This window comes from Sciurus vulgaris, assembly GCF_902686455.1.
Source record: "Sciurus vulgaris genome assembly, chromosome: 14".
In the NCBI taxonomy this organism is placed as follows: domain Eukaryota; kingdom Metazoa; phylum Chordata; class Mammalia; order Rodentia; family Sciuridae; genus Sciurus; species Sciurus vulgaris.
This window is the reverse complement of record NC_136475.1, coordinates 67,697,605-67,724,244: the sequence shown is the minus strand read 5'-3', so window position 1 is coordinate 67,724,244 and position 26,640 is coordinate 67,697,605. Positions and strand designations below refer to the sequence as shown.

The following is a 26,640-nucleotide window of genomic DNA, read 5'->3' as shown; positions in this document are numbered from 1 at the left end:
AAGGCCCACAGGAGATTGGGCAACAGTTGATTTTAAGACCAAAGTCCCAGGACAGAAGTACATCTAGTACCTCGCAGTAGATATTCCCAACACAGCTGCCCAGTGTCTTACAACAGGGCAGGTGCTTATCCTGGATGGGAAGATTGTTTTTCACTCCCTGCCTGCTTTTTATTACCCTCCTCTGGACTTTTCCAAGTACAGGGAAGATTCTGAGAGCTATAAACACGAAGTGATGCTTTGGAAGAGCCTGTCGCCTCAGAGTAGGTGATGTGGAGCTTTCTGTGACCTGGGGGAGGAGGTTCACAACCTTGGCTACACTCACAGGGGCGAGTTGGTCTGGAGTGGGGTCTGGGTCTTAGTATATTTAACACTCCCCAGGGGGTCCTCGTGGGCAGCCAAAGGTGCAGAATACTGGGCTAAGCCCTGCCTGGCCCATGGAAGGAGGTGATGAGCTGGATTAGGGGGCAGCCAGGGAGGAGATGGAGAGAGGACCAAGACATGGAGGTTTGGCATGTCTTCAGAAATCACCTGCTGTTGTCTTTCAAAGCTAATGCCCTTGTTGAGTGGCATTCATCCATTCATCCACTCCCCTACCAATTACTGATACTGTTACATTTCAGGGACATAAAAATGAATCGAAACCCAGTCCCTGCCCTAATGGAGCACACAGTCTAGTAGGAAAGACAAACTCATAGATATATAATGGTGTAGCAGAAAAAGAGATCACGAGGATGGGACCACCCCACGATTGTATTAGTGGCTTCATAAGAAGGGAAAGAGAGACCCACATATTGTCCTGTGCCACTTCAGAACTCTACAGAGTCCCAGCAAAAAAGACCCTCAATAGATGTGGTTGCTGCACCTCAGATATTCTCCATCTCCAGAACTGTGAGCTATATAAACCTTTATCCTTTGTAAATAACCCAGTCTATGACATTCAGTTATAGCCACAGAAACAGACTAAGACAAGAATGAATGGATCTCAGTCAAGTGGACCAAGAAGCAGCCCAGCTATAGGAGACGGCATGCTCACAGGTCTATGGGGGAAGAGCCCTCTGTTATCTGGGAATTGTCTACTGCTGGACCTGGGATCTAGGTTGGAAGGGCAGTTGGCATTACACTGGGGAAAGCTGCAAACATCATCTAGAAGTGTAGACCTTGTCTTATAGCAGACGAGGAGCCCCAAAGAATTTTAATCAGGATGGTGATGTGATCTGGTGGATGAAGGATCTGTGCAATAGTCATGTGGCACTATTGCCAGGTATGTGGTAACCTTGAGAAGATCAAAAATCTTTCCTCACCACTCTGCCACATCCTGCTTTGGAGCAAAGGAGTAGGTTTCTGTTGAAACCCCAGATACCCCCTCTTTCTCCACAGCCGACAGGGATGGAGCTGGCCATGGACTCTACTGCATTTTCCACTGCTAACGCCCAGAAAACAAAGGGATATCTCTCAATTTCCAGACAGTACAAAAACCTTGCCTTCCAAATAGGATCTAACCCTCTCTCTGATTCAGCCTATAAAATAGCTATCTCTTCATCAGAGGAAACACAAAAGGAGCTAAGCTTTGAACTGCAGGGGTCTGCTTCCCAGATAGGAAGTGAGCGCTCACTGGGTGAGTTCCTCCTCCACCTCCAGTCAGCTCGCTTTGACCTTCCTTTGATGGCCATTTCTCCAAAGCCCAGCACGATTCCCAGCACTGTTTGGGTCACCTTCTGCTTCCTTCTCCACTCAGTGCTCTACAGGAAAGCACTGCAGAGTCCTGGGCTTGTTGACTCATCCACCATTTCTAGAGGGTTGTGGGTGTAACTCTACGCATGCGCTTAGCATGTGTGGGACCCTGGGTTCAATTCCACAGTGCCCAAAAGCAGGGGGGAAATTCTATACTAGAAAGAAAAGAAAAACTCTTTGTGAGAAGTGACAGACATGCGGACACTATAGTGTCTCTGATAGTGTCAGAGAGAAGTACTTTGTTCAACTGGTTTGACTAATGAGTTCCAGGCAGCTATGAGAACAAAAATCAGGCTTTTGGGCAACTATGACTATTTATGTTACCACGAGCCTCCACAGAGTCCAGATAATGCTTGTTACCTTTACCCACACTCGCCAAATGTTTGAAAAATAAAGATGTATGAAATTCCCTGTCTGTTGCTTTAACACTAATTGACATGGAATGGAAGGTTTGTGGGTTGTATTCCATTTCATGGCTATGTAACTTCCAGGGCCAAGAAAAGGGGAAGGAGGGATTGGGGAGATAGCTCAGCTGGCAGAGTACTTGCCTCGAAAGCACAAGGCCCTGAGTTCGATCCCCAGCAATGCAAAAGGGGAAGGAGAGGATATCCTGGGCCTAGGGATTTGTGGAAAGATATATTTGCTTAATCTGCTGGCCTCCTCTGTGCCTCCAGGCATCAGGTTCATTCACAGGGCCATGGTTACTTACAGGCACAGTTGACAATCAGGACCAGATTCAAACTAGCTTAAGCAAATACAAGATTATAGTGTATGTGTACCAGGGACATTTGTAGGACTCAAGAAAATCAGAGAATTCAGTCTTAAGCAAGGCTGGGACGCATTTAAGCCTCACAAACAACTAACAAACACCAGGGGCCTCATCTCTGCCACTCTCTGCCTCTCCCTCCAAGAGCTCAAGTTCCTTCTTCCTTGAAGTGCAGCTTTCTCCCAGGGGCGGAAACCCTGGCCACCAGCAGTTTCCGACTCTTTCATCCACTGGAAAGAGGACCTCCTCTCCACTCTCTTCTGGTCTCCTAAATCCTCAGGAACAGCACGTTGGTCCACTTTGTCGTAGGGTGACTTCCATGATATCCCCTTGAAGAGTGTGGAAGTGCAGCCTGGCACAAGACCCTCCAGGAAGGAGCTGCTGCAATGGATCAGAATAGGTGAGGAGCTTTATCAAACACACACCCCCATTCCAACTTAAAGTCCTTCTTGGCTCATTACATTTATAAAGTGGACTCCTGTGTGGTCCCATGCCCACTCTCAGTTTGGACCCTGCCTGCCCCTCCTGCCTCTCACTGACCTCTCTGAAATCTTACCATGCTGGATTCACTTGCTCTTTCACCACAGTGTGTGTCTGCACATTCTACTTCCTCTTCCTGGAAAGCACTTTCTCTAGCTAGCTCCAACCACCCTAAATACTTTTTAAGATTTTTACGATCAGGAGATGCCTGAACATGTTGCTGACCCCAACCCCCATTCTGAGCTATGGCTCCATTCACACCCATGTGTGCCTTGCCTCTATCAAAGTCACACTGTTTTTTTTTGTTGTTGTTGTTGTTGTTGTTTTTATTTTTTTATTAAAATATTTTTTATTTTTACAGACATATTTTGATTCATTGTACACAAATGGGGTAGAACTTTTCATTTCTGTGTTGTACACAATGTAGATTCACGCCATTCATGTAATCATACATATATTTAGGGTAATACTGTCTGTTTTATTCTACTGTTTCTCCATTCCCACCCCCTCCCACCCCTTTTTCCTCTACACCATTCAAAGTTCCTTCATTTTTCTCTTCCCCCTGCCACCCCACCTCATTATATATTATCACTCTATTTTTATGTGTTTGATTTTACTATTACAGTCTGAATTTATTGAGGGCAAGAGACTACATTTCCAGCACCAAGCACAGAGGTGGTCACATAGGAAATGTTCAACAAAGTCAAACTGCCTGAAACACCAATGCCGTGCCTTGGTAAAACCACGTGTACTGGTGGGGATGAAAAGGAAACACACAGTCCTTTCTCCTTGTGGCTAAGTGAATCAGCCATGACCTTGTCCACAAAAATCCAACCAGCACCTCCAGCTGCTCCACCAGAAACAGAATCCAACATTACATATAAAATACTGGTTTAGTTTTTTGTTAAGTTGATCATTTATTTGTAAAAGGGTAAAATGGGAGATTTATTTATTTATTTTTTATTCATTGAACACAAATGGGTACAACTTTCATTTCTCTGGTTATACACAAAGTAGAATCACAGCATTTGTGTAATCATACATGTACATAGGGTAATGATGTTTGTCTCATTCCATGTCTTTCCTTCCCCCACCCCCTCCCCACCCCTTATTTCCCTCTACACAATCCATCATTCCTCCCTTACCCCCTCCGCACCCCACCCCTGTTCTATATCATCATCCATTTATCAGAGAAAACATTCCGCCTTTGGTTTTTTGAGATTGGCTTATTTCACTTAGCATAATATTCTCTAATTCCATCCATTTATCTGCAAATGCCATAATATTATTCTTCTTTATGGCTGAATAATATTCCATTGTGTATATATACCACTTTCTTTATCCATTCATCTATTGAAGGGCATCTAAGTTGGTTCCACAATCTAGCTATTGTGAATTGAGCTGCTATGAACATTGATGTGGCTTCTTCACTGTAATATGCTGATTTTAAGTCCTTGGGGTGTAGGCCAAGGAGTGGGATAGCTGGTTCAAATGGTGGTTCCATTACAAGTTTTCTAAGGAATCTTCATACTGCTTTCCAGAGTGACTGCACCAATTGCAACCCCACCAGCAATGTATGAGTGTACCTTTTTCCCTACATCCTCGCCAACACCTATAGTTGCTTGTATTCTTGATAATAGCCATTCTAATTGGGAAGATATAAAATCTTAGGGTAGTTTTGATTTGCATTTCTCTTATTACTAGAGATGTTTAACATTTTTTCATATATGTGTTGCTTGCTTGTAGATTTTCTTCTGTGAAATGTCTGCTCATTTCCTTAACCCACTTATTGATTAGGTTATTTGTATTCTCCATGTAGCTTTTTGAGTTCTTTATAAATTCTGGAGATTAGTGCTCTATGTGAAGTACACGTGGCAAAGATTTTCTACCACTCTGTCGGCTCTCTGTTCACACCATTGATTGTTTCCTTTGCTGAGAGAAAGCTTTTTGTTTGAATCTATCCCATTTATTGACTCCTGCTTCTAAAATACTGGATTTTCAATGTGGGTGTCTACCTGCAAAGTCGTTCCTTCTTGTGCTCTTGGTTAAAATGTTTAACTTTGTTCTCCTTGCCCATAAACAGAGTTTATAACAATACCTATAATATGCAAAGTACCACTGAAATTCTTTTGTGTGGCATCATGGTTACTGGTGAAAGAAGATAGTCAATTTCCTGATCTCGAAGCCAAAGTTAGTCTTCGTTCCTAAAAATCAAATCACTGAGAAAACAATGCTGGCCAGGGGCAGTGGCACACAGCTATAATCCCAGAGACTCCGGAAGCTGAGGCAGGAGGACTGCAAGTTCAAGGCCAGGTTCCACAATTTAGTGAGCCTCAAAATTTCGTCTCAAACTAAAAAGGGCAGGGACCTAACTCAATGGTAGAGCACCCATGGGTTCAATCCCTAGTCCCGCCCCCTCAAAAAGAAGATAATGCTGGTCATGATTTCTATTTTTGTGGCATTTGTATATTAAGACTTATGTGGGGAGCTGGGTCTTTTTTATGCATTTTATGCCCCTCATGACTTTGTAGAGTGTTCACTGTAGCCCAGCTGTGGCCCAGCACTGTCCTTGGAGGGCATGCTGTGGGACCAGGTCACAAGTAAAACTCCCATAATGAGCTCTTCCAGGCACAGCCAGCAAAAAACAAGCCTTGAAAAAGATCTAACCTGATTGTACAGATTCCCATTCTTTCACAGGTGAGCCTCTAGTGAGGTGAAGGATAAATAGGAAAAGTCAAAACTAGCTGTGAGAATAAGGGCCATGTTATTCATCTGTAATGATCATCTATTAGGTTTTAAGGATTCATATATTAAACATTGTTAAGCTTCCTTCTATTTATAATTATTAACAAGTTGTAGAGAGACTCTGGTAATTATCCTCTGGGAATACCACTTAGAGAGTGTACAATTCTAAGGTGCTTGACTAATTCCTAGGACCAGGTGATGTCAGACAGGAATGTCAAAGCAGGCAGTATACAGAATAACAAGGTAACCATTAGCAACAAGGCCATAAATACATGTAAGACATTTGAACAACCTAGCCCAGAAAGAGGGAACCATGGCCTCATTAGGCTTTGCACATTTCTAAATTTTGTTCTGCTACTAATGGTACAATTTGTGGTTAGCATCCTCTGTGTAAGCAGCATATGAAAAATAGAATGTAAACTTGAAGCAGATGGAAATTAGAAATCCTTTCTTTATTGCATGAACATTAAGGAAGCATTCACTGAGTACCTAAGAAAAGTTCCTGGCCTCAAGGACAAGGTAAATGTGTAAACCAATAATGCGCTACGGGTAGCTTTCCAGATGTGCACAGAGGACCGGGAGAGCCAGAGAAAGGAGCAGCTAATTCTCCCTGGGGACATTGGAAAGGATATCTTTGAGGATGTGGCTCTTAAGCTAAATCTTGAGAAGCTCCCCTGGCTGAGCAGTGAGGAAAGGGCATTCCAGGTGAAAGAGAAAAGTCAGAGCTCTTGAATTGTTGCTCGCCAGAAGGCAGAGTGGGCCCCTCCAGGGCATGTACCAGGCAAGGTGGCTGGGAACCTCACAGGCAAGCAAAACAGGATTGGGGTGAGCCAGAGAGGAACGGCCGAGTCTTTAGAGAGCTGAAAGGTCAATAGGGACAAAATCCAGGTCAGATGGCAACACAGTCAACGGGTGAAGCTGGCAGAAGAGGCGCAAAGAGGAGGCTGGAGGACGCAGGCTCATGTTTATGGGTAGCAGCCACTTGTGTGGGGGTCTGGCTTAAAATCACAGGACCAGAACAAAAGTTTCAAGTCACAGAGTGACTTAGGGAAGCATTCCACAAAACAGGAGCAAGTATTCCTGGAGAAGTGAGGTGGCAAGAGGAGAGCCCAAAAAGTGGGGCAAGAGTCGATCATGGAAGATCTTCTCTATTCACTGAGGAATTGGGGCTTCCTCCTGTAGTCACTGGGGAACCATCATGGGACTCTGAGCTGGTCAGTGACACAAAAACATACTCTAGAAAGATCATTCTGGCAGCTCTTTGGAAGATAAGCCAGAGTGGCCTTTCCTGAAGGGTAGTGAACATCCCACCTGAATTAGAACACCCTGCATGCTTATTGTAATGGAGAAGCATCTGTTTGAGCTCCTCTTTAGTCCTGTGGAATTTGAATGAAGTGGGAAGACCTAAGAATTTGCATTTTAAATTAATCTCTTCTTGGTTGTGATTCTGGGAGCAGAAATGAAAGGGAGATTGTAATCACCTGGGCAAGAGAGCACAGGGCCTATACTAAAGAGGAGATCTTCAACACATCAGCAAAGACCCAGTCACACAAAGGCAGGTATACAGCATGTATCCGTCAAATGTGTAAATGAATGAAAGGAGTATAATCAAGTTCTCGAGACTCCTGGGATGGAAAGGGAGGTCAACTTTAGACAGTTAGATAAGCCCATATGAAATTGCCATTTTTGTATTGGCAACTGGGAATGGAATTCATTCAGTTCAATTTAATGAAATCAATAAAAGCTCTATTCTTACCATTTAGGTTCTACCTACATATTATCATGAAATCATATGCCATTCACTCTTCACAAATAACGGTGGCTCCAAAAAGTGACTAGTAGGGCATTAGATTTTCTTCCTAGCCTCCATGACAGTCTGCAGGGAATTCAAGGGATTGGGGGCTGATTAAGGAAAAGATATGACCACCAGCAGCAGCAACACAAACTTTATTGAGCAGTTCTAAAAGTTGCAGAAGAGGGAAAACCTTCACTAAATGAGACTGTTCCCCAGAGGTTTACAGAGGAAGACAAGGAACTCCCAGGAAACAGGGGCATTAGACCGGAAGGTGATATGTCCAGGTGATGTCACACAGTTGCTTGGAAGCAGAGCATCAGGCCAACAAATGCTAAGTGAACTCTCACAGCTCATAGAAAGCAAGCAGACTCTAAATTACTTTAAAAATTTGTTTGAGATATTTTTAAAATAATTGGATGTATAAAAATTTTAGTTTGGCACCAGTTTTTCTACCAAAGGGTCTCAGTCTGCAGTGAAGAAATAAACCCCAAGGGCCAATTCAGAGAGGCCATCCTTGGCTCATTTATAGAACACAGTCCCAGCCTGAGTGACCCCAGCTCCATCCCTCCCCTTTCCCCAGTCTCTGCTCTGTGTGGCAGGAAGACCCCTGTGCCACTCACTGACAGCCATGTGCCAATGGGAGGCACCAGCACTAGACTGGAAGGCAAGAGAAAGGCAGCTGGGGTGTTTTCCACTCTCTTCTCTGTCTCTGTCTTGGGCTGCACTTACAGCAGGCTTCCTTTGCATTTGAGGTAACTCTTACCCCTAAGCTTCGGGGACCCACCTCCTCCCTTCCATTAGTCCTCTAGGCTTAGGATGATAATGGCATCCAGCTATTGCTAATCTTTGCCCTCTGGTTGGTTTCTCAGTCTCATCTAACACTTGTGTAATTTCCTCCTCCCTTACATACCCTCTATTTTAAATGCTCTGAATACCAGTGGGGGGTGGTGCATACCTAGAATCCCAGCAACTCAGGAGGCTAAGGCAGGAAGATCACAAGTTTGAGGACAGCCTTAACAACTTAGTGAGGCCCTGTCTCAAAATTTAAAATGAAAAAAAAGGACTGGGGATGTGACTCAGCAGTTAAGTACCCCTGGGTTCAATCCTTAGTACCAAATCAAGAAAAAGAAAATGCTATGGGTGATTTCTGATTGCTGGTTGGACCCTAACCGACACAATCTCTTTGTTTTCCCCAGGACTCCACATTATGAGAGTAATGGGTACAATCTTTAACACAGATGATCGATATTTTCATAATTATATTTACATAAAATGTGAATAAGGACCCTTGTAAAAAGAAATTCTACCTATGTAAAGAATGCAACCTAAGGAATGGGGAGTTTCCAGCCTCAAGATAAGGCCTCAAGGACTGGCAGTCCTTCCCTCCACCCCTAAGTCCTTTGTACTGAAATCCTGAAGCCACCCTTTCACAGTGACCATTCCTCATGTTTCAAGCCAGACCAGGATTGCACGTTGGCACTGCAGGATCATGGAAGAAGTCACCTCCAGGAACAAAGTTGAGATTCAGAGTCTCCCACACCATGGTACACTTAGGAATTTGACACTCCCCGAGAATCCTCTGACTCCTAAAATTGGCCAGCCCTCATTAGTTCTCCAAGGTCTATTTTTATAGCATCTTTCTAAAACAAAGAAAAAAACAGTAAAATCACCTGTGGCCTCATAGTGCAGAGATACTTCGGTTAACACCTTGGCATACTTCTAATTTCAATGTTTGGTTTTGTTTTGTTTTTCCTGTATGATGGTTCTTTCACTTCACTACAATGACACTGTACATATTGCTTAGAATCTGATTTTCTCCAGGTAGGACACTGTGAATCTCCCTCCAATCTCTTAAAAATCTTGTGCATTATCCTTTTAAGTGATACATCGTTTTCTAGAAGGTACGAATATCACCATTTTACCAGTTTCCAACATTCCCTGAGGGATTCACGGAGGACAATGTTCCGAGGACCATCCTCATTGTGTACACCCTTTCTACTGTCTTCAGTGAAAGTTCCTAAAGAGCAAATTCTTGAGTAGAAAATGTACACATTTTAATACTGTGTCAGTCAGCCTTCCATTACTGTAACAAATACCTGTGATAACTGACTTCTGAAGAGAAAAGATTCATTTGTTTCACTTTTGGAGGTTCCAGTCTATGATTGGGCAGATATATGGCTTTTAGGTCTAGGGGTAGGGGCAGCCCATCATGGTGGGAGCACGTGACAGGACAAACCTGCCCACAGTACAGCCAAGAAGTAAAAGAGAGGAAGAGCCCAGGTCCCAAACACCAATTCCAGAGTATGCCCCCAGTGACCTAGGGCTTCCCACTAGACTCTGCCTCTTAAAGTGTCTACCACCTCCCAAAAGTGCTAAGTGGGAACAAGGTCAGACCAGCACAAGACTGGAAGGCAAGAGAAAGGCAGCTGGGGTGTTTTCCACTCTCTTCTCTGTCTCTGTCTTGGGCTGCACTTACAGCAGGCCTTTGGGGAACATTTAAGATCCAAACTAGAGCAAAGGTTTAAGGCAATTTTGCCAAATAGCCAACAGGAGGTGTTTTTTGGTTTTGGTTTGGCTTGGTTTTGGTTGCTATTGTTTTTTATGTGGTTTGGTGGGGTTTTTTTAGGTTTTTGTTTGTTTGTTTGTTTGGTATTTTCAAGAAACAAACACCAATGCTCAGAATATACAAATTGCAACACAAAACCAATTAAATTATAATTTCTGGAAGGCAAGGATTTGGTTATCTTTATCTCAGTATCTCACATAATGTCTATCCACAGAAGTGCAAAAAATGTTGAGCCTGAAAAAGAAAGAAAAGAAAAAGATGCACAAGAGTACATTCAACTTTTATGAATGATTTTCATTAAATAAGGACAGGTAAAATGCTTTGTCCTGTGCTTCTCAACCCTGACCGCACATTAGAATCACCAAGGCAGCTTTGCAAGACGAAGGAGCTTGAACTCTGTGCTACACCAGTCAAATCAGAATCTTGAAAGGAGGGAGCAGTCCTGGCACCAGCCTGTTTCCAAAGCTCTTCCAGGGATTCTAATGTGCAAACGGAGTGAGGTATGGATATTCCTCAAAAATGGCAGGTAACTGAAGGGAAAAGGGAGATTTTTTTTTTTTTTTTTTTTTTTTTTTTTTGCGGTGCTGGGGATTGAACCCAGGGCCTCATGCCTACGAGGCAAGCACTCTACCAAATGAACTATATCCCCAGCCCGAAAAGGGGGAATATGTTGTTTTCCCCTCATCATCGTGCAGAACACGACATCTAGAAATGGGAAAGCTCAGCAGTGTGGGGACTGTAGGACAGAGAGCTAGATTTCCTGGCATTTAAGCTGAAGAGAGCCAGTTTGATATCTTTCAAAGCAGAGTGTTTTTTTCTGTTCCCAAAGTGCCAAGCTTTCAAGAAAACCCTATCTTTTCATCATCCCTGTATGGAAACCAGGACAACAGATGGCAGGATAACGGATTGTGTCTGCTCAAGTTAGAGCTGCTTTTATTTGCAAAGCACCAAATTCATACAGGCTGCAGGGACAGGCCGATATGATTTATTACAAATGGAAACGAAGGCATCATGGGCTCTGTTTGCTCATTACCATAGACAGAATCCTGCCTATGACTAGGACAGATTGGTTGGCGGTTGACAGAAACTGTTTGCAGGGGCTGAAAGAGGCCACTCCTGTTCGCAGTGACTAAGTGTTGGAGAATCTCCACGTGCCCAGCCAGGAAGCCTGAATTTCACAGCAGTAGAGTTTCCCACCAGCATCCCGCTCCTACGGATCAGCCCACAAAGTACAAGGGAAGCACCGTTTGTATTTATTTTTTACTGCTAACACTTTAATTATATATTCCCACATGTGCTCTCAAAAATGCAGCATGACATTTTGAAAAGAAAACGCAATAGGTGCAGCCCATTCATTCCTGAAAGGCATCAGCCCCAGGGCCCCGAAAGAATTACCCAACTGGTGATCCTCGGTTATCCCTCTCCAGTTCATCAGTGCAAAATCCTGAGCCAACCAGCAATCGAAAGCTGCCTTCTGCCAGAACTGCTCCTGGCTCCTGGCAATTTGACTTACAGAAAATCCCCCACCACTGGGGGAAAGGAAGAGAGGAGAAAGAGCCCAGGTAAATCAGGAAGGGCTGAGCAGTCCATCCATGAAGAGGTAAAGAGCAGAACCAAGCCTTAGAGGAGGCACTCACTACCCTGTTCTGACCCAGGAACATTTAATGATGCTTGTAGAAGGGTTGGTGATATGAAATGGGCCTTAGAAATCTTCTGGTTCAGAACTTCTAATTTACAGACGAGAAAATGAGGCCAGAGGAATAACCGATTTGCCCAACATGGTGAACATAATCAGGGCAGTGTTTAGTTAGTCTTCAGGTCTTTCAGTCCTTAGCTCCATCTGCTTTGCACACCCAACAGGTCTCAACCTTGGCTTCCCATTAGGCTCCCTTGGCGGAGCTTCCAAAAAAATGACCTATATCCAGCCCAACCCCCTGAGATTCAGGATGAACTGGTCTGGGGTGTTTTTACAGCTCCCCTGGTGATTATCATGTGCAGCAGGCCTGGGAGCCCCTGCACCCTGCAAAGCTAGGCTCACTCACCTTCTGTTCTATTTAGCTCCATAATGAACCCAGCCCTGAGCTCAGGGCTCGAGTTGTGAAAATGAATCAGCTTACTTCTTGCCCTAAAGCTGCTTGGCATCTGGCAGAAGAGCATACTGTGGAGAGCTGGAGTAACAAATATAAACGTAAATAAATAACGGCAGTGATTGACTTTATGGAAAAGGGTGGAGGGAGGTGATATTTGAGCCCATGTTTTAAGGATGCATATGAATTTTCTGAGAGGACAAGATGCAGAAAGGTGTTCCAGGGAGAGGGGAACAGCACAGGCAAAGGACTGGAGGCATGGCACCACATGACATGTTTGTAGTTTGGTTTGTCCAAAGCAGACACAGGTGGTGTTAGCACCAAAAGATCGGGCAGGATGCAAACCTCACGCGTCTTCTCAGCTCTTTATTCAGGGGGATGAAATGGTGCCCATGGACCCACTCTCCTGGTGGAAAAAGAGCCACTGAACAAAGAGGGGGACTGGGTTTATACAGGTTATTTTGGGGGGTGGTCCAGTGAACATACGTCAGTTTTGCTTAGTCAGGAATGTGGCCCTTTCGGTCAAGGTCTGAGGACAGTGCCTAAGAAGGATTTTGCTTTGGAGGAGATAACGCCTCCTAGAGACTGTTTCTTTTGAGAATGATAAACCTCCTCTCTGCTTGCAGCCAGCATCTGGAAAACATTGTCTTGGGAGATGAAGGCTGTCAATGCGTGGCCTTCATTTTTACTCCCTTTTCTTTTTCCCAGGACTCATTATTTTGGGAATTTCTTATTCTCCATATCCATTAGGTGGGAGTAGTGGCTACTCAGGAGGTAGGAAAGGGAAGGATCACAAAGGGTCTTTTTTTTTTTTTTTTAATATTTTTTTAGTTGTAGGTGGACACAATATCTTTATCTGTTTTATGTGGTGCTGAGGCTCGAACCCAGTGCCTTGCATGTGCAAGGTAAGCACTCTACCACTGAGCTACAGCCCCAGCCCACAAAGAGCCTTCATAGAAGCCAATCCAAGGGTTATCCTGAAATAATGGTAAACCACTAAGAAATGCTGTGCAGAAAAATGAGAAAACAAAACCTGTCATTTAGGAAAATAACCCTAATGATGGTATGAATAATAAACTGGAAAGGGAAGAAGCCAAAAGCAGAGAGGTCAGTTGAAAGGTGGGACAAAGCCAGGTATGGTGGCACACACCTGTAATCCCAGAGGCTCAGGAGGCTGAGCCAGGAGGATCACAAGTTCAAGGCCAGTCTCAGCAACCAAGGGAGACTCTGCACAACTTAGAGAACCTTTCTCAAAATAAAAAATAAAAAGGGTTGGGATGTGGCTCAGTGGTAAAGTGCCCCTGGATTAAATCCCTAGTACCAAGAAAGAACAAAGAGATGAGAACCTGGGCTGAAGGAGGCAAGCAAGTAGCAATGTGGACTGACAGAAGAGGATATGAGACCCAAATTCTGATAGCTGCCACTGAGTCATTGCATTTGGCAGGTGGAATTGATAGACTACATGGCTGACCAGCTAAAGGGCAGGAAGGTCTGGTTTCAACCTCACTTCTCTCTCCTCTCCTCACATACTCTGAACTGAACAACTCCCCACTTCCTTTAAAAATATGAATTTTTAAATGAAGAAAAGAATAAATAAAGTTCAGCCTGCTCAAACTCCATGTTCTCAAGAGCAGGAGACATCTCACTTCCTGAGAATAGCCTTCCTTCTCATATTTGGGGAAATTGCTATTCTTTAAAAATTCTGCTGAAGGTCACCTGCTCTGGGAAGATGTCCATGGTATCCATAGACCTTGGTTGTGTCCCAGAGCCCTTCAGCATTTCTCTGTCAGAATTTAGATAATCGTCCTACATGGCCAGTGTTTATTGCTTTATACATGTCCTCCACCCTAGCAGGTAAGCTCTTTTGAAATTCCTGTGAATCCTGCAGCCCTTTAGAAAGGTAATATCCTGCAAGGATTAAGACAGTAACCACCGGGGGCCATCTTAGTCTCTCAAGAGATTTTCAAAGATGGTGGCATTTTCTTATTCTGTCTGCTGTTCTAACACAACGCACAGAAATTTGATTTTTTAAAAAATCTGTTCAATGAATGAATGCTGAAGGCCAAATCTGTGAATTCCAGGGAAATGTATAATAATGGGGATGACAAGGATTACAGGATGCTACAATCCTTCCCCTAATGAGAGCGCCTCAGATTCAGCAGTCCAACGTCTGCCCCAGCACAAGGGTGGAGTATGATACTGAGGAACGGCATCCAAGCAATTTGAACCAGCCTGAGACCACTTGGAAGACTCTAAGATCATCACCAGGTTGGGAGCCACACTTTGAAAAAACTGTTCCTGGGGCATTTCTCAGGAGCCTTTAAGCAGGGCAGGGAGTGGAAGGTGGAAATGAGCCTGCCTTTCCAGGAAAAAGGAGGCTCATGACTGTCATCTGAGCAATTCTCCCTCTCTCAGGTAACTAGTGTCCTCCAGAAGCCCCTCTAGCTCCAAGAACCTAGGGTAAGGCTCTGATGAGTTGATACACTAGTGGCTGTGACCTTCATCCTCCAAGGATTTCATCCTTCACAAGTGCTACAAGGTTCATAGAAATTTCAGTTACTTTTGAAGGGAAAAATTTAAGTCTCACCACTGGCTCCCTGCCAGGAAGAAGACAAATGTAACAGTCCTTTTACTCCCTGTGAGCCAACTTCCAGGCGACAAAGTCCAGTTCTGGAGTCTAAGTGGGGCTACTGAAGGCAAGACCTGGAATCATTAGAGCTGTCAGAATCCGCTTGCAGTCAGGAGTGGTGAAACTAAAGGAGATACTTGTACCTGGAGCAATGTCTCTGCACTTTCTTCTCCCCTGTGGCAGTTGTGCTATTCAGGTTAAGGCTAGCTATGCCTGGGGCTGAGAAATGCAGGAGCCAGGTAGAGAAAATAAGAAAGAGAAAGGAAGGAAGAAGCCCTTCCTGGACACAAGCAGATGTCAGAATTTTACAAGGAGAGGCTTCTTAAATTGCCTGTCAGCTGGAGCAAGGGTTTGCTGGGGTTATACGCTGTGGTTTGGCTTTGTTTATTATTATTATTATTATTATTATTATTATTATTATTATTATTTTAAAAAGCCCGAGGTTCCCTGGAGAGGGGCGGCCGCTCCCAGCCAAGTTTTCGACTCAGGGGCCCAAGATGAACAAAGTGTGTGCTATTTTTGGAGGTTCCCGGGGTATTGGCAGGGCAGTGGCCCAGTTAATGGCCCCGAAAGGCTATCGACTGGCGATCATCTCCAGAAATCTGGAAATGGCCAGAGCCGCCGCAGGTGACCTTGGCGGAAATCATTTAGCATTTAGCTGTGATGTTGCTAAAGAACATGATGTTCAAAATACATTTGAAGAGATGGAGAAACATTTAGGTCAAGTAAATTTCTTGGTAAATGCAGCTGGTGTTAACAGGGATAGTCTTTTAGTAAGAACAAAAACTGAGGATATGATATCTCAACTTAATACTAACCTCTTGGGTTCCATGCTCACATGTAAAGCTGCCATGAGGACTATGATTCAACAGGGAGGGTCTATTGTTAATGTAGGAAGTATTATTGGTTTAAAAGGCAATTCTGGCCAGTCTGTGTATAGTGCCAGTAAAGGAGGATTAGTTGGATTTTCACGTGCCCTTGCTAAAGAGGTAGCAAGAAAGAAAATCAGAGTGAATGTAGTTGCACCAGGATTTGTTCATACAGATATGACAAAAGACTTGAAAGAAGAAGAGTTAAAGAAAAGCATTCCTCTTGGAAGGTTTGGAGAAACTATTGAGGTGGCACATGCAATTGTGTTTCTTTTAGAATCACCATATATTACAGGACATGTTCTAGTAGTGGATGGAGGATTGCAACTTACGATGTAGTTTAGAGATTCTTCAGTTATAATGGTGATTAGAGTCAAGGGCATACTTGGTTATTGATAAAACAGTCCTACTACCTGGGTGACAATTGCTAATCAAACCTATTGATGCTACCAATGTTGATTTCTTTCTTTATATAAATGTCTGAAAAGAACAATGTGTGACCAATTGGTTTATCTAAAGGGTATGTATGATCTGTCTTTCTTACCTTATACACCATATCAATTTTAGTATGTAGACATTTTGTGAGGGACATAAACATATTCATTTGTGTTTTGCCTCAGAAATGGAAAAATTTATATTGTCTAATTGTGATGAATGATTTCATTGTATCAGGCTGAATTTTCTAGAAGTTAACTTTTGGGGCAGTTGCTAAAATAAGTATTTCATTGATTAGTTGTCAGTACTTTAGCAACCATGCTAAAGTTAAACATATATTGTTTTGCATGTGCTTAGGCAATCAATTTTTTATACAGGTTGGAAAAAAGAATATCAGTTAGAGAAAGGCATGAAATTAGAGTTGATTTCTTAAAGCAGTATTATTCGTGATTGAACAGCTGGGCGAAATAACCTGCAAATTTAAATGTGGTGCAAGTGGCTCATTTGTAGACATTCCCAAAGGTAATGAGGATTAGTCCTTAAGGTTTTAATATCTGATACAGTAATGAGCTGTATGGATCTCATGAACTTAGGGAGTGTTTTTTTTTTTTTTTTTACTTACAAAAACTCAGTATTGTGAGTTACTTAAAAACAGTTTAGGCTTTTGCACGGGTACCTGGAACAAATTTGTACCAAACCAGCAGCTTCAGTTGCTGCATGTGTCCAAAAATGCACTAAGTTGTCTCCAAGTTGGAAGCATTCAGCAAACAATGGCAAGGCAGAGCTACCCAAAATGTGCACCCGATTTCCATGACAATATGGTAATGTGGTATTAGCTAGTGGAACCACTTTCTGTATTGCTATATGGACATACATAGTAACACAAGTTGAAATAGAATGGAACCTGTCCCCTGTTGGCAGAGTCACCCCAAAGGAATGGAGAGGTCAGTAAACGTACCAGCTGATATAATACTGAATTTCAAAACCAACTTATTATTGATGCCAAGTAAAAGCATTGTGTGTCTATTAAATATGGCATATTGAAGAAATAAAGTACACTTGAAACATTAAAAAAAGTTCAGGAAACAAAAAAAATGAAGAATTTTACAAGGAGCTCTGCTAAAAGCAGTAGACCAACACCTTCCAAACAGGCTGCATTTCTCTCCAGGAAACTGAATAGCACCACCCCACAGTGAAGTTCCTTCTGAGGCCTCAGCCCCGCTGCAAGTTCCAGGCCACTGCTGTCCAGGGCATGCCTCTGCTGCAGGTGGAGGTGCAGAGACAGGGCAAGGCAGCCCAGGTCAGGTTGGCCCAGTCCTCTCTCGGGCTAGATCAGGACTATCAGAGGCCTGAAGGGAAACTTCGAACAAGAAAACTGCTCTTCCTGGGAGACCTGTCAGTCTTAAATCACCTAGAATTCTGGGGTGGAGACTCAGCTTGCACCTTTAAGGTGAAGAAAAGGTGCAAAGAAATCACGCTGAGGGCAAGCTTAAAAGAAGTCACACAGAATGGAGAACACAATCTCAGCATCTGGAGTGTTTTTACAGCACCTGCTGCTCAGCTGGCCAGATGTGTTCTCTCCAGAACAATGCTTGGAAGCCTTCAGAATTTTTTCTCCAGCAGCCTTCCTGATCTGATTCTATTCTTTAAGGCCAACTCTTTGTGTCCTAGTCCTTAAGTTTGACTGGCAACAAGAATGAAATGGAGCCTCAATATAGATTATTCGAGTTTTCAGGGAAAAACATCACTGTCTCAAGATTGTATTATGGATTTGATAAGGATAGTCTTTCCTCCATCCAGATCTAGCTATAGAATTTCCACACCTTGACACAAAGTCCTTACAGATTCCAGCCCCAGAACATTCTGTATCCAATTAAAACTTCAAATGGAGATGGTCCCTAGAGTAGGTATTTTTGTGGGTTTTTGTTTTTTGGTATCAGGGATTAAACCGAGGGGCACTTTACCACTAAACCATTTCCCCAGCCCTTTCTGAATTTTTTTTTTTTTTTTTTTGGGACAGGGTCTCCCTATGTTGTTTAAGGTCTCACTAAGTTGCTTAAGGTGTCACTAAATTGAGGCTGGCTTTGAACTTGCAATCCTCCTGCCTTAGCTTCCAGAGTCACTGGGATTATGGGCAGGCACCACCACACCTGACCCAGAGTAAACTCTTTGGTGGATCTCAAATAGATCCAGCAACTCCTCCCTTTTCTAGAGCATGACTCTTAAAACAAAAAGACCATTATCCAAATGGCCTCAAAGCTTCCCCTAAGTGCTTCCTTCTCAGTAGATTTGGCAAGCATTAACTAAGTATCCATTATGTGCCAGGCACCTTGCTAGGCACTGAGAATACAAAACCAGTAAGACCGGAGACAGGAAATAGCAAGCCCATTGTCCTTTGCTCTGGGGCAGTGGAGGACTGACTATAAAGTATAACATTGGCTCTTACAGATAGGGTTTATTAAAAGCTCTCGAATTGTCTACATTCTCAGATTGTCCGGATCTCACTTCCTGCCTTCACTGCAAATGACCTGGTGGGTGTTGCTCCAATGACAGCTGAGCTAAACTCTCTTGCAGTTTTCCTCCTGCACACCCCTGAGCCTGAGAGAGGGAGGTGCACAAAAGGGAAAGCCAAGTCACCCATGCATTCTGCCTGCGATTTGGCAGTGCCACCCTCTGTCGGTGTGCTCATCTCTCCAAAGACAGCACCTGCAGTCTTCACAACCTGCCCTCTGCCTGCAGAAGGGGGTCAGGAATATCAACTGTGGCTAAAACCAGCCTGAGAGTCTTGACCCACATTTGAGCATTTCCAAACCAATGCAGCTGAGGCTATCCTGCAGCTGTACCTTTAAGAGAATAATGCAGGCTGCTGAGCTCATCTTCTGCTGTGGGGAAGGTGTGGTCCTGCTTCTTAGTGTTTTTTTGCAAGTGTGTTGCCAGAATCAGGAGACATGGAGGCAAAACAGCTCACCTTCCCTCTCCATCTGTGAGCACAGAAATGTTGGAACACACATCAATCTTGAGGAGTCATTATGTTCAGAGCAAGAGTAACAAATAGACATTTTCATTCTCTCTCTTTAGAATTGTTACTAATCCTCAGATCCTCAGACCCTGGACCCCTGGCACAGAGAAGAGTTCTGGGCAGTTCCAAAGACCAATGATAGTCATCCAGAAGTAGGGTACAAACATGGAATATTACTCAGCCATAAAGAAGAATAAACTTATTGCAGGTAAATGGATGGAGTTGGAGAATATCATGCTAAGCAAGATAAGTCAATACCAAAAAAACCAAAGGCCAAATGTTTTCTCTGATAAGTGGATGCTGATACATAACAAGGGTATGGAGGCGTAAGGGAAAAATGGAGGAATTTTGGATTGTGCAGAGGGAAATGAGGGGAGAGGAAGGTTTGGGAAAGATGTTGGAATGAGACAAACATCATTACCCTATGTGCATGTATGATTGCATGAATGGTGTGACTACATTGTGCATGACCAGAGAAATGAAAAGTTATACTCCATTTGTGTACAGTGAGTCAAGAAGCATTCTGCTATCATGTATAACTAAATAGAACAAACAATAAAAAAAGAATAATGTAAAAATCTAAGTAAAGTGCTTACGAAAATTAAAAAAAAAAAAAAAAAAAAAAAAAAACCAGAAGTAGTGTACCCATTACACTTGTTCTCCACTGCCCTTCACTCCAACTGGGTTTGCAGTAGTGAAGAGTTGGGCCACCAAATACTAATCCTAAGAACTTGGTGTTGAACTTTGTTATAAATCTCACTTCTGCAACTATTTGCAATGTGATCCTGGGTCAGTAATTTTTCTAAGTCTCAGTTTCCTCATCTGTAAAATGAAGTTAGTAATAGTACATATTTGTAGAACTCACATGATTAGAAAGATGATTGCATTAAAGTGTGTAGCACAATGTGTGACCCATAGTCGATGCTCAACAAATGGTCCACCAATGTGTTGTGGGTCTGGAGTGGGTGGTGGGTCCCATCTCTTCAACAGCCATTGTCTATTGAGCAGGAAGACTGGGAAAGCAGCTATTCTGCCTATTGGAATTCCATCTCTTTCCTCTCCGTTTAGCATTTACTTCATTCTTTCTTTGTTGTCTGCCTGCTGCTCCCGCCAAAATGTAAAACTCACTGAAGACGTGGATTGAGATCCCAAAGAAGTTGAGCATGGTGGTGCACACCTGTAATCTTAGCAACTCAGGAGGCTGAGGCAGGAGGATCACAAGTTCGAGGCCAGCCTCAATGACTTTAGCAATTTAGCAAGGCCCTAAAATAAAAAATTACAGGTGGCACACACCTGTAATCCCAGCAACTTGGGAGGCTGAGGCAGGAGGATGGAGAGTTCAAAGCCAGTCTCAGTAAAAGTGAGGTGCTAAGCAACTCAGTGAGACCCTGTCTCTAAAAATTAAAATACAAAATAGGGCTAGGGATATGGCTCAGAGGTCAAATGTTTCTGAATACCCAAAAAATAAATAAATAAAATAAAATAAAAATGGGTGGGGGATGTGACTCAGTGGTAAAGCATCTCAGTACCAAAAAAAAAAAAAAAAAAAAAAAAAAAAAACCCAAAGTCAGCAGTCTTTCTATGTAATATATAGTCAATAAATATTAATGGATGAATGCATGGATTTTTTTTTCTTTGGCTGATTAGTTAAATATGAGTTTTGATGTTGATGGGTATTAGTACTCAGGAAATACATAGTCCAAGGCTGGCTAGACATGAGTTTAATATTTACTAACATTTTCCCTTACCTGCCATCTGGTCCTCTTGAGATATTAAATCCAGAGTCTTTAGATCTTGCTACTTTGCATGACTGGGTTAGATTGCATATGAGAATTTTGCAAAGCAAAAAAGATACATCACACCAATTTGCCTCTCAAATCCTGTTCCTCTCAAAAGGCCTTCAAGTAACAGAGTCCCCCAGCAATAATCACGTATAAGGTAAAGAAATTAAGAACTTTAGCTGGGAAGATATTAAATGAGTCTCTGGAATGTAGTAAAAGACATATCCAAGGATATATCCTTCCCCTGAATTTCTTTCTGACTTGAACAAGCCCTCAAATGGAAGGCTTCTCCTGGATAATAAGAGAAGACAGATTAAAATCTGGTTATAAGTCACTGCTGGGTACTTTGGATTCAGTTATGCTATGGGTCAGATCATGTCCCCAAGTATAGCGGTGTACACAAGGCATTGCTCCTGATAACAATAAAAACCTATAAAATTGAGTTTCAAAGGCACGGAGTCCCTCAGTAATAAAAATCTGCAAATAACCCAGGCATTACCTTCATGTGCTTTCATCAGCATTCTGGAGAAAGTCTCTGTGCTTCTCCCTTCCGATCTCTTAGGAATCATGGTGATAATGACAGCATGGGGCAGCAGGTGGTAGATGAATCGGAGTGGGTTGTCACAGTCCAGCCTGGCTGGGTTTAAAAGCGGAGTTGGCTTGAAAAGGAAACAAAGGGCCAGCCTGGCTCATAATGGCTCTGAGGGAATCAGGATCCCAGACAGGGGAGCCAGCGTGGAGATTTGTCTGTGTTTGTTTTAATAGAGCAGGGAGACCAGGAAAAAGTCCTCAATGCCATCTGTAGACTTACTGCTGGGAGGAGAAAGACTCAGACACAGTGATGGGACTTCCTCGCACATCCAGAAGGGTGTCTGCCTTCAGTACATCCCCAAGGCTGTAAAGGAAGCTTTGCCAGTTAAGTGAGCATAGTTGGATGGTCACCTTGCCCGTTTTTAAGAGTTCCTTCCTCTGGGTAGCCTTGCCCAGCTGGCCCCGTCCAACCCAGGTCACCCAGGGAGCTCTTAATCCCCACTCACCAGAACATGAGACACCCACATGACCCAGAGTTTCCCTCCAAATATTCCACCCATTGTGCCCACAATCACGTTTGTGTCTGACACATGTTTTGGTGGGAAGGAGGAAAAGGAGGGTTGGAAAAGAACAGCCATGGAAAGCATCTCTGTGATGATGGCCAACCCCTTTACCAAGTTCCTCACCTCCTCCATGCCCACAAAGGCCTTCCTTGGAAAGCACGCTGTGGCCACCCCTCCCAGGACTCCCATCTCCTGACCCTGCTTTCTTTTTCTCCACAGAGCTGACCCGTGACATAATTTATTTTATGTGTGTATGGATAGGCAGGGATTTTTGTCTCTGTCACTCAGTGTGTTCCAGCACCCAGAATAGTGTGTGGTACCTAGTAAGTACTCAAACAAGATATTTTTAAAACAGTGCCAATTCCTTGCATGGAGGACAGCCTCCAAGCCACCCCTGCAAGTTAATGTTGACCTCTGAGGGAGCCTCAGTGTCCCTCCCACCCCAGGAATAATGCAGGTCACTCTATGTCCCAAGGGGAGTTTTACTCTCTGGAGAGTGTTAAGTGGCTACTGTGCCAGTGGTATAGCACTCTGCCCAGTTGAAAATCTCAAAATATGTGCTGTTTTCTATTTCTTTCTTGGGTCCAAATTGTTAAAATAATTGGCTCCTGCTCTGTTTCTTCTCCATCTTTCCCCCCCATGGGACTCACTTGTGTCAAGAAATCTCCAAAAAGAAGTCAGTCTTGGCCCAGAGCTTGGTCTCCCTGGGAAACAGTCAGGGCACTCCCCTTTCTTATTCTCACTGGGGGAGGTGACTCAAGGCAGAAAGGATCCAGTTCTATCAGCCATGGCTCTTAGTTGGATGGTCGAAGCCCAATCTGACTCATTTAAGTAAAGGGGAGATTTATTGAAGAATGATAGGTAATTAACAGAATTTCTGGGAGGGCCAGTTCTGCAGGCCTAGGGGCAAGATAGTTAGAATAACACCCCAAATCACACTTCAAACATGGCCCCGTAGAGACAGCTGGTCCACCACTACCAGGTTCAGATGCTACGGCTCACCCCATCACCAGCCCAGTGTGGAAAACTAGAAGATCCCATGGGAACTTCATCCACGCTGCCTAAGAACATGAACATGGCTAATGCCATTCCCAGTTAAGTGGGCTCACATGGTGCCTACTCCCTATGGAACTCACTCCGGAGCCTGGAAGGTGTGTATGTCTGACCCTTTCTCATGCAGGCTCCCTGAGAGCAAGGGAGGCTGGGAAAGCAAGTATCCACCTTCTCTCATGGGAAATGAGTCCTCAAAGACGTGTGGAACACTCCCCAAATGCTGAACCATTGCCAAAGTATGACAAATGTCCACCTCATAGACAGATTCAGGTGTCCTGGCCAAGTACCCTGTTACTCTACTTTGCTCCAACATGCATTTATTTTTCTTTTCTAATAGATTTGCTGAGACACGTGCCATAGAATGTATCCATTTAAAGTGCACAAGTCAATGATGTTCAGTATTTTCTGAATTGTGCAAACTACCCCCACAATCAATTTTAGAACATTGTCATCACCCCCAAAAGATATCCTGAACCCTTTAACCATCATCTCCTTCTTTCCCTGTTCCTCCCAGTCCCAGCCAACCACTAATCTAGGTTGTGTCTATAGATTTACCTATTCTGGATACTTGGCATAGACGAAATCATATAATATGTTGTCCTTTGTGACTGTCTTCTGTCATTTATCATAAAGTTTTCAAGGTTCATTCACATCGTAGCATATAACGGCATTTTGTTTCTTTTTATTGACAAATAAGAATTCATGGTGTGGATACAACACATTTTATTCATCCATTCATCAGCTGATGGACTTTGAATTGTTCCCATTTGAGGACTACTCTGAAAAATGTTGCTATGAGCATTTGTACACAGGATTTATGTGGATATATGTTTTCATTTCTCTTGGGTAGATACCTAGGGGTGGAATTTCTGGATTATATGGTAACTCTGTAACTATTTCAGGAACTGCTAACCTATTTTCCCATCAATTTGTTTGTTTGTTTCTTTCTTTCTTTTTTAGGTACTGGGGATTTAGCTCAGGGGTGCATTACTATGGAGTCACATCCCCAGTCCTTTTTTTTACTTTGAGAAAGGGTCTCACTAAGTTGCTTAGAGTGTCACTGAGTTGCTGAGTCCTCAAATTTTTGTGCCATTGCACCCAGCTTTCCCATTAATTTCTTTTTTTTTAAACCTTTATTTGCTTATTTATATGCAGTGCTGAGAATTGAACCCAGGACCCGCACATGCCAGGCAAGCACTCTACCACTGAGCCACCACCCCAGACCCCCATTCATTTCTAATGGTGACTCTTACAGTCTTGTTTCACAGGATAAGATAGACTCAGAGATTAACAGTGCTGAAAGTCACTTAGCTATATGCACATCAAATTAGGCATTCAAGAGATGGTACTTTAGCTCCATGGTAAAGCACTTGATTGCCTGGCATGGGCAAGGCCCTGGGTTCAATTCCCAGCACTGCAAAAATTAAAAATAAAGTATTCAAACTCCCAATCTACACTCAGTCCACTACATTCCACTGCCTTCCTCTGTGGCGTGTATCTGCTTTCCTATTCTTCTCATTCTATGTCCTCATGTATGTTTCCTTTTTGGTCTCATCTTCCCAGGTATATTATAAGTTCCTGTAGGGGCTGTGTGTTTCTCTTACTTTAAAATTCTATCCTTGTCTATGTTCTTCCCCTTATTAGCTCTCAACCCACAGAATCAAGCAAGGAAGGAAAACAGATCTGTGGCAGATGCTGCAACTGCCCACCCATACCCACTCACCTCTTCTGCCTTGCTAACAGAAGTAGGTCTTAAGGGACCACAGGATGGCCCTTGGGGTTTAATGGTGATTGGTCTAAGCCAGTCAGGATAAATCCATTCTCCTCTGTGAGTGAATGGTCTAACAATAGGCACATGACTCAGTTTTGGCCAATGAGAAGTAGAAAGAAATCTGTCCAGGACTTCTGGGAAAGTTCTTCCTCTATTAAGAGAAAGGTCTAGAGCTAGACATGGTGATGCACTCCTGTAATCCCAGCAACTTGGGAGGCTGAGGCAGACGGATCACAAGTTTCAGGCCAACCTCAGCAACTTATTGAGGCACTGAGCAACTTAGTGAGACCCTCTTTCAAAATAAAACACAAAAAGGGCTGGGGGTGTGGCTCAGCGGTTAAGCACCCCTGGGTTCAATCCCTGATATCAAAAAAAAAAAAAAAAGAAAGAGAAGTCTAAGAGAAAAGATTCCTTTTCTCCCTGCTTTAAAGTGGGTTCTGTGAGCACAAGATGGCTGCCCAGTTGGAAATGCTACAGTGGGCACAGGGGTGTGTGTACCTGTTCCTCAGTGCTTCATGGTGGTGCCTGTCTGCTTGATGCCTGGGAAATCTGGTTCTCCTCCTCACCTGCCCAGGAGTTCCAGTATCCATCCTTCTCAGACTTACTTCTCTGGCCTCTCGTGCACATCTTCTTTGGACTTGAGTCACCTCTGAGTCCCTCACCCCTTGGCACCCCAGATGCCTCCTACCCACCCTGCTCTTACCTGCCCTGTTCCCTTCCTGTCTGCTCCTGGCCCTCCTACCACACACATGGTTCTCCTAAGACCGCTTCTCAAGAAACTTTGCTTTAAGCTGGGCAAAACTTGAACTTCAGAGCTACCTAGTAAATACATTTGAGGAAGGAATGAGCCAAAAATTATTCATGCTCACAAAGGGTAAAGCACAAAAGAAATACGAATGCTTGAAAACACAGAGAAAAATTCAGCCTCACCAACTTTCAAACACTAATATTTTTACCAATCAAATTAAAAGTTATTAGATATTTAATAATATGTTGGTAAGGGTTGGGCAACAGGGACTTTTTGCACTATTGGTAGAAACAAAACTGGTTCATCTCTAGAGGCAATCTGACCTTTAAAAAATGTGCAAAGCCTTTGACCTAATTAATTTCACTTCTAAAAATATATCCTAAGGAAACAGAAAGATATGCATAAAAGCATTTATATTTAAGGATGCTCATCTTGGCATGAAAAACCAGAAGCAAGCTAAATATAAAAAAAAAACAGTTTTTATTAAATATGGATATTGTGTAGACATTCCACATCTATCATGGAACCCATGATAGCAATAAAAAAACCATACTGTTAAAAGATACTGACATGGGAATGTGCTCATGATTATTAAACACACACACACACACACACACACACACACACAACAGGTGACCAAATAGCACTGCAGTATAATGTTATATGTCTAGGAAATTGTAAAATGACTCAAAGGATATATTCTAAAATGTTTTTTTTGTTGTTGTTTTTTTGTGTGTGTGTGCTGGGATTGAACCCAGGGCTCTGTACTTTGAAGGCAAGCACTTTACCAACTGAGCTATATCCCCAGCCCCTAAAATGTTTAATAGTGTTTATCTCTAGGTAGAGCTATCACAGGTGGATCTTATTTTTCATGACGCTCATCAATATTTTCGAATTTTTCACATCGAGTTTATATTTCTTCTTTTTAAAAAGTTGAAAGAAGGGGTCAATGTGTTGATATTAACTCTGCTTCCTACTGTCAGAACATTCATGACCCAGCAAATATGAGGCCTTTGAAGGAGAGTCCTAAGGGAGCGTTGTCAACTGCCCACTCCGTGTGACTCCACACCC

At 43.2% G+C, this 26,640-nt stretch overlaps 1 protein-coding gene and 1 pseudogene across 2 annotated transcripts; both read left to right on the top strand.

Moving 5' to 3' along the window:
- Positions 1 to 15,214: 15,214 nt before the first annotated feature.
- Positions 15,215 to 16,718, top strand: LOC306643931 (3-oxoacyl-[acyl-carrier-protein] reductase). Its single transcript, XM_079110285.1, has one exon. It carries the CDS (start codon positions 15,297 to 15,299, stop codon positions 16,005 to 16,007), a length of 711 nt encoding a protein of 236 aa, XP_078966411.1. The 5' UTR covers positions 15,215 to 15,296; the 3' UTR covers positions 16,008 to 16,718.
- LOC306643692 (cytochrome c oxidase subunit 7B, mitochondrial-like) lies at positions 16,145 to 17,185 on the top strand (annotated as a pseudogene). The gene is made up of 2 exons: positions 16,145 to 16,162; positions 16,697 to 17,185. The product of its transcript is annotated as a cytochrome c oxidase subunit 7B, mitochondrial-like (transcript).
- The last annotated feature ends 9,455 nt before the right edge of the window (positions 17,186 to 26,640 follow it).

Coding starts and splice junctions, on each gene's coding strand:
- LOC306643931 (XM_079110285.1), top strand. CDS start 15,297: ATGAACAAAGTGTGTGCTATTTTTGGAGGTTCCCGGGGTATTGGCAGG.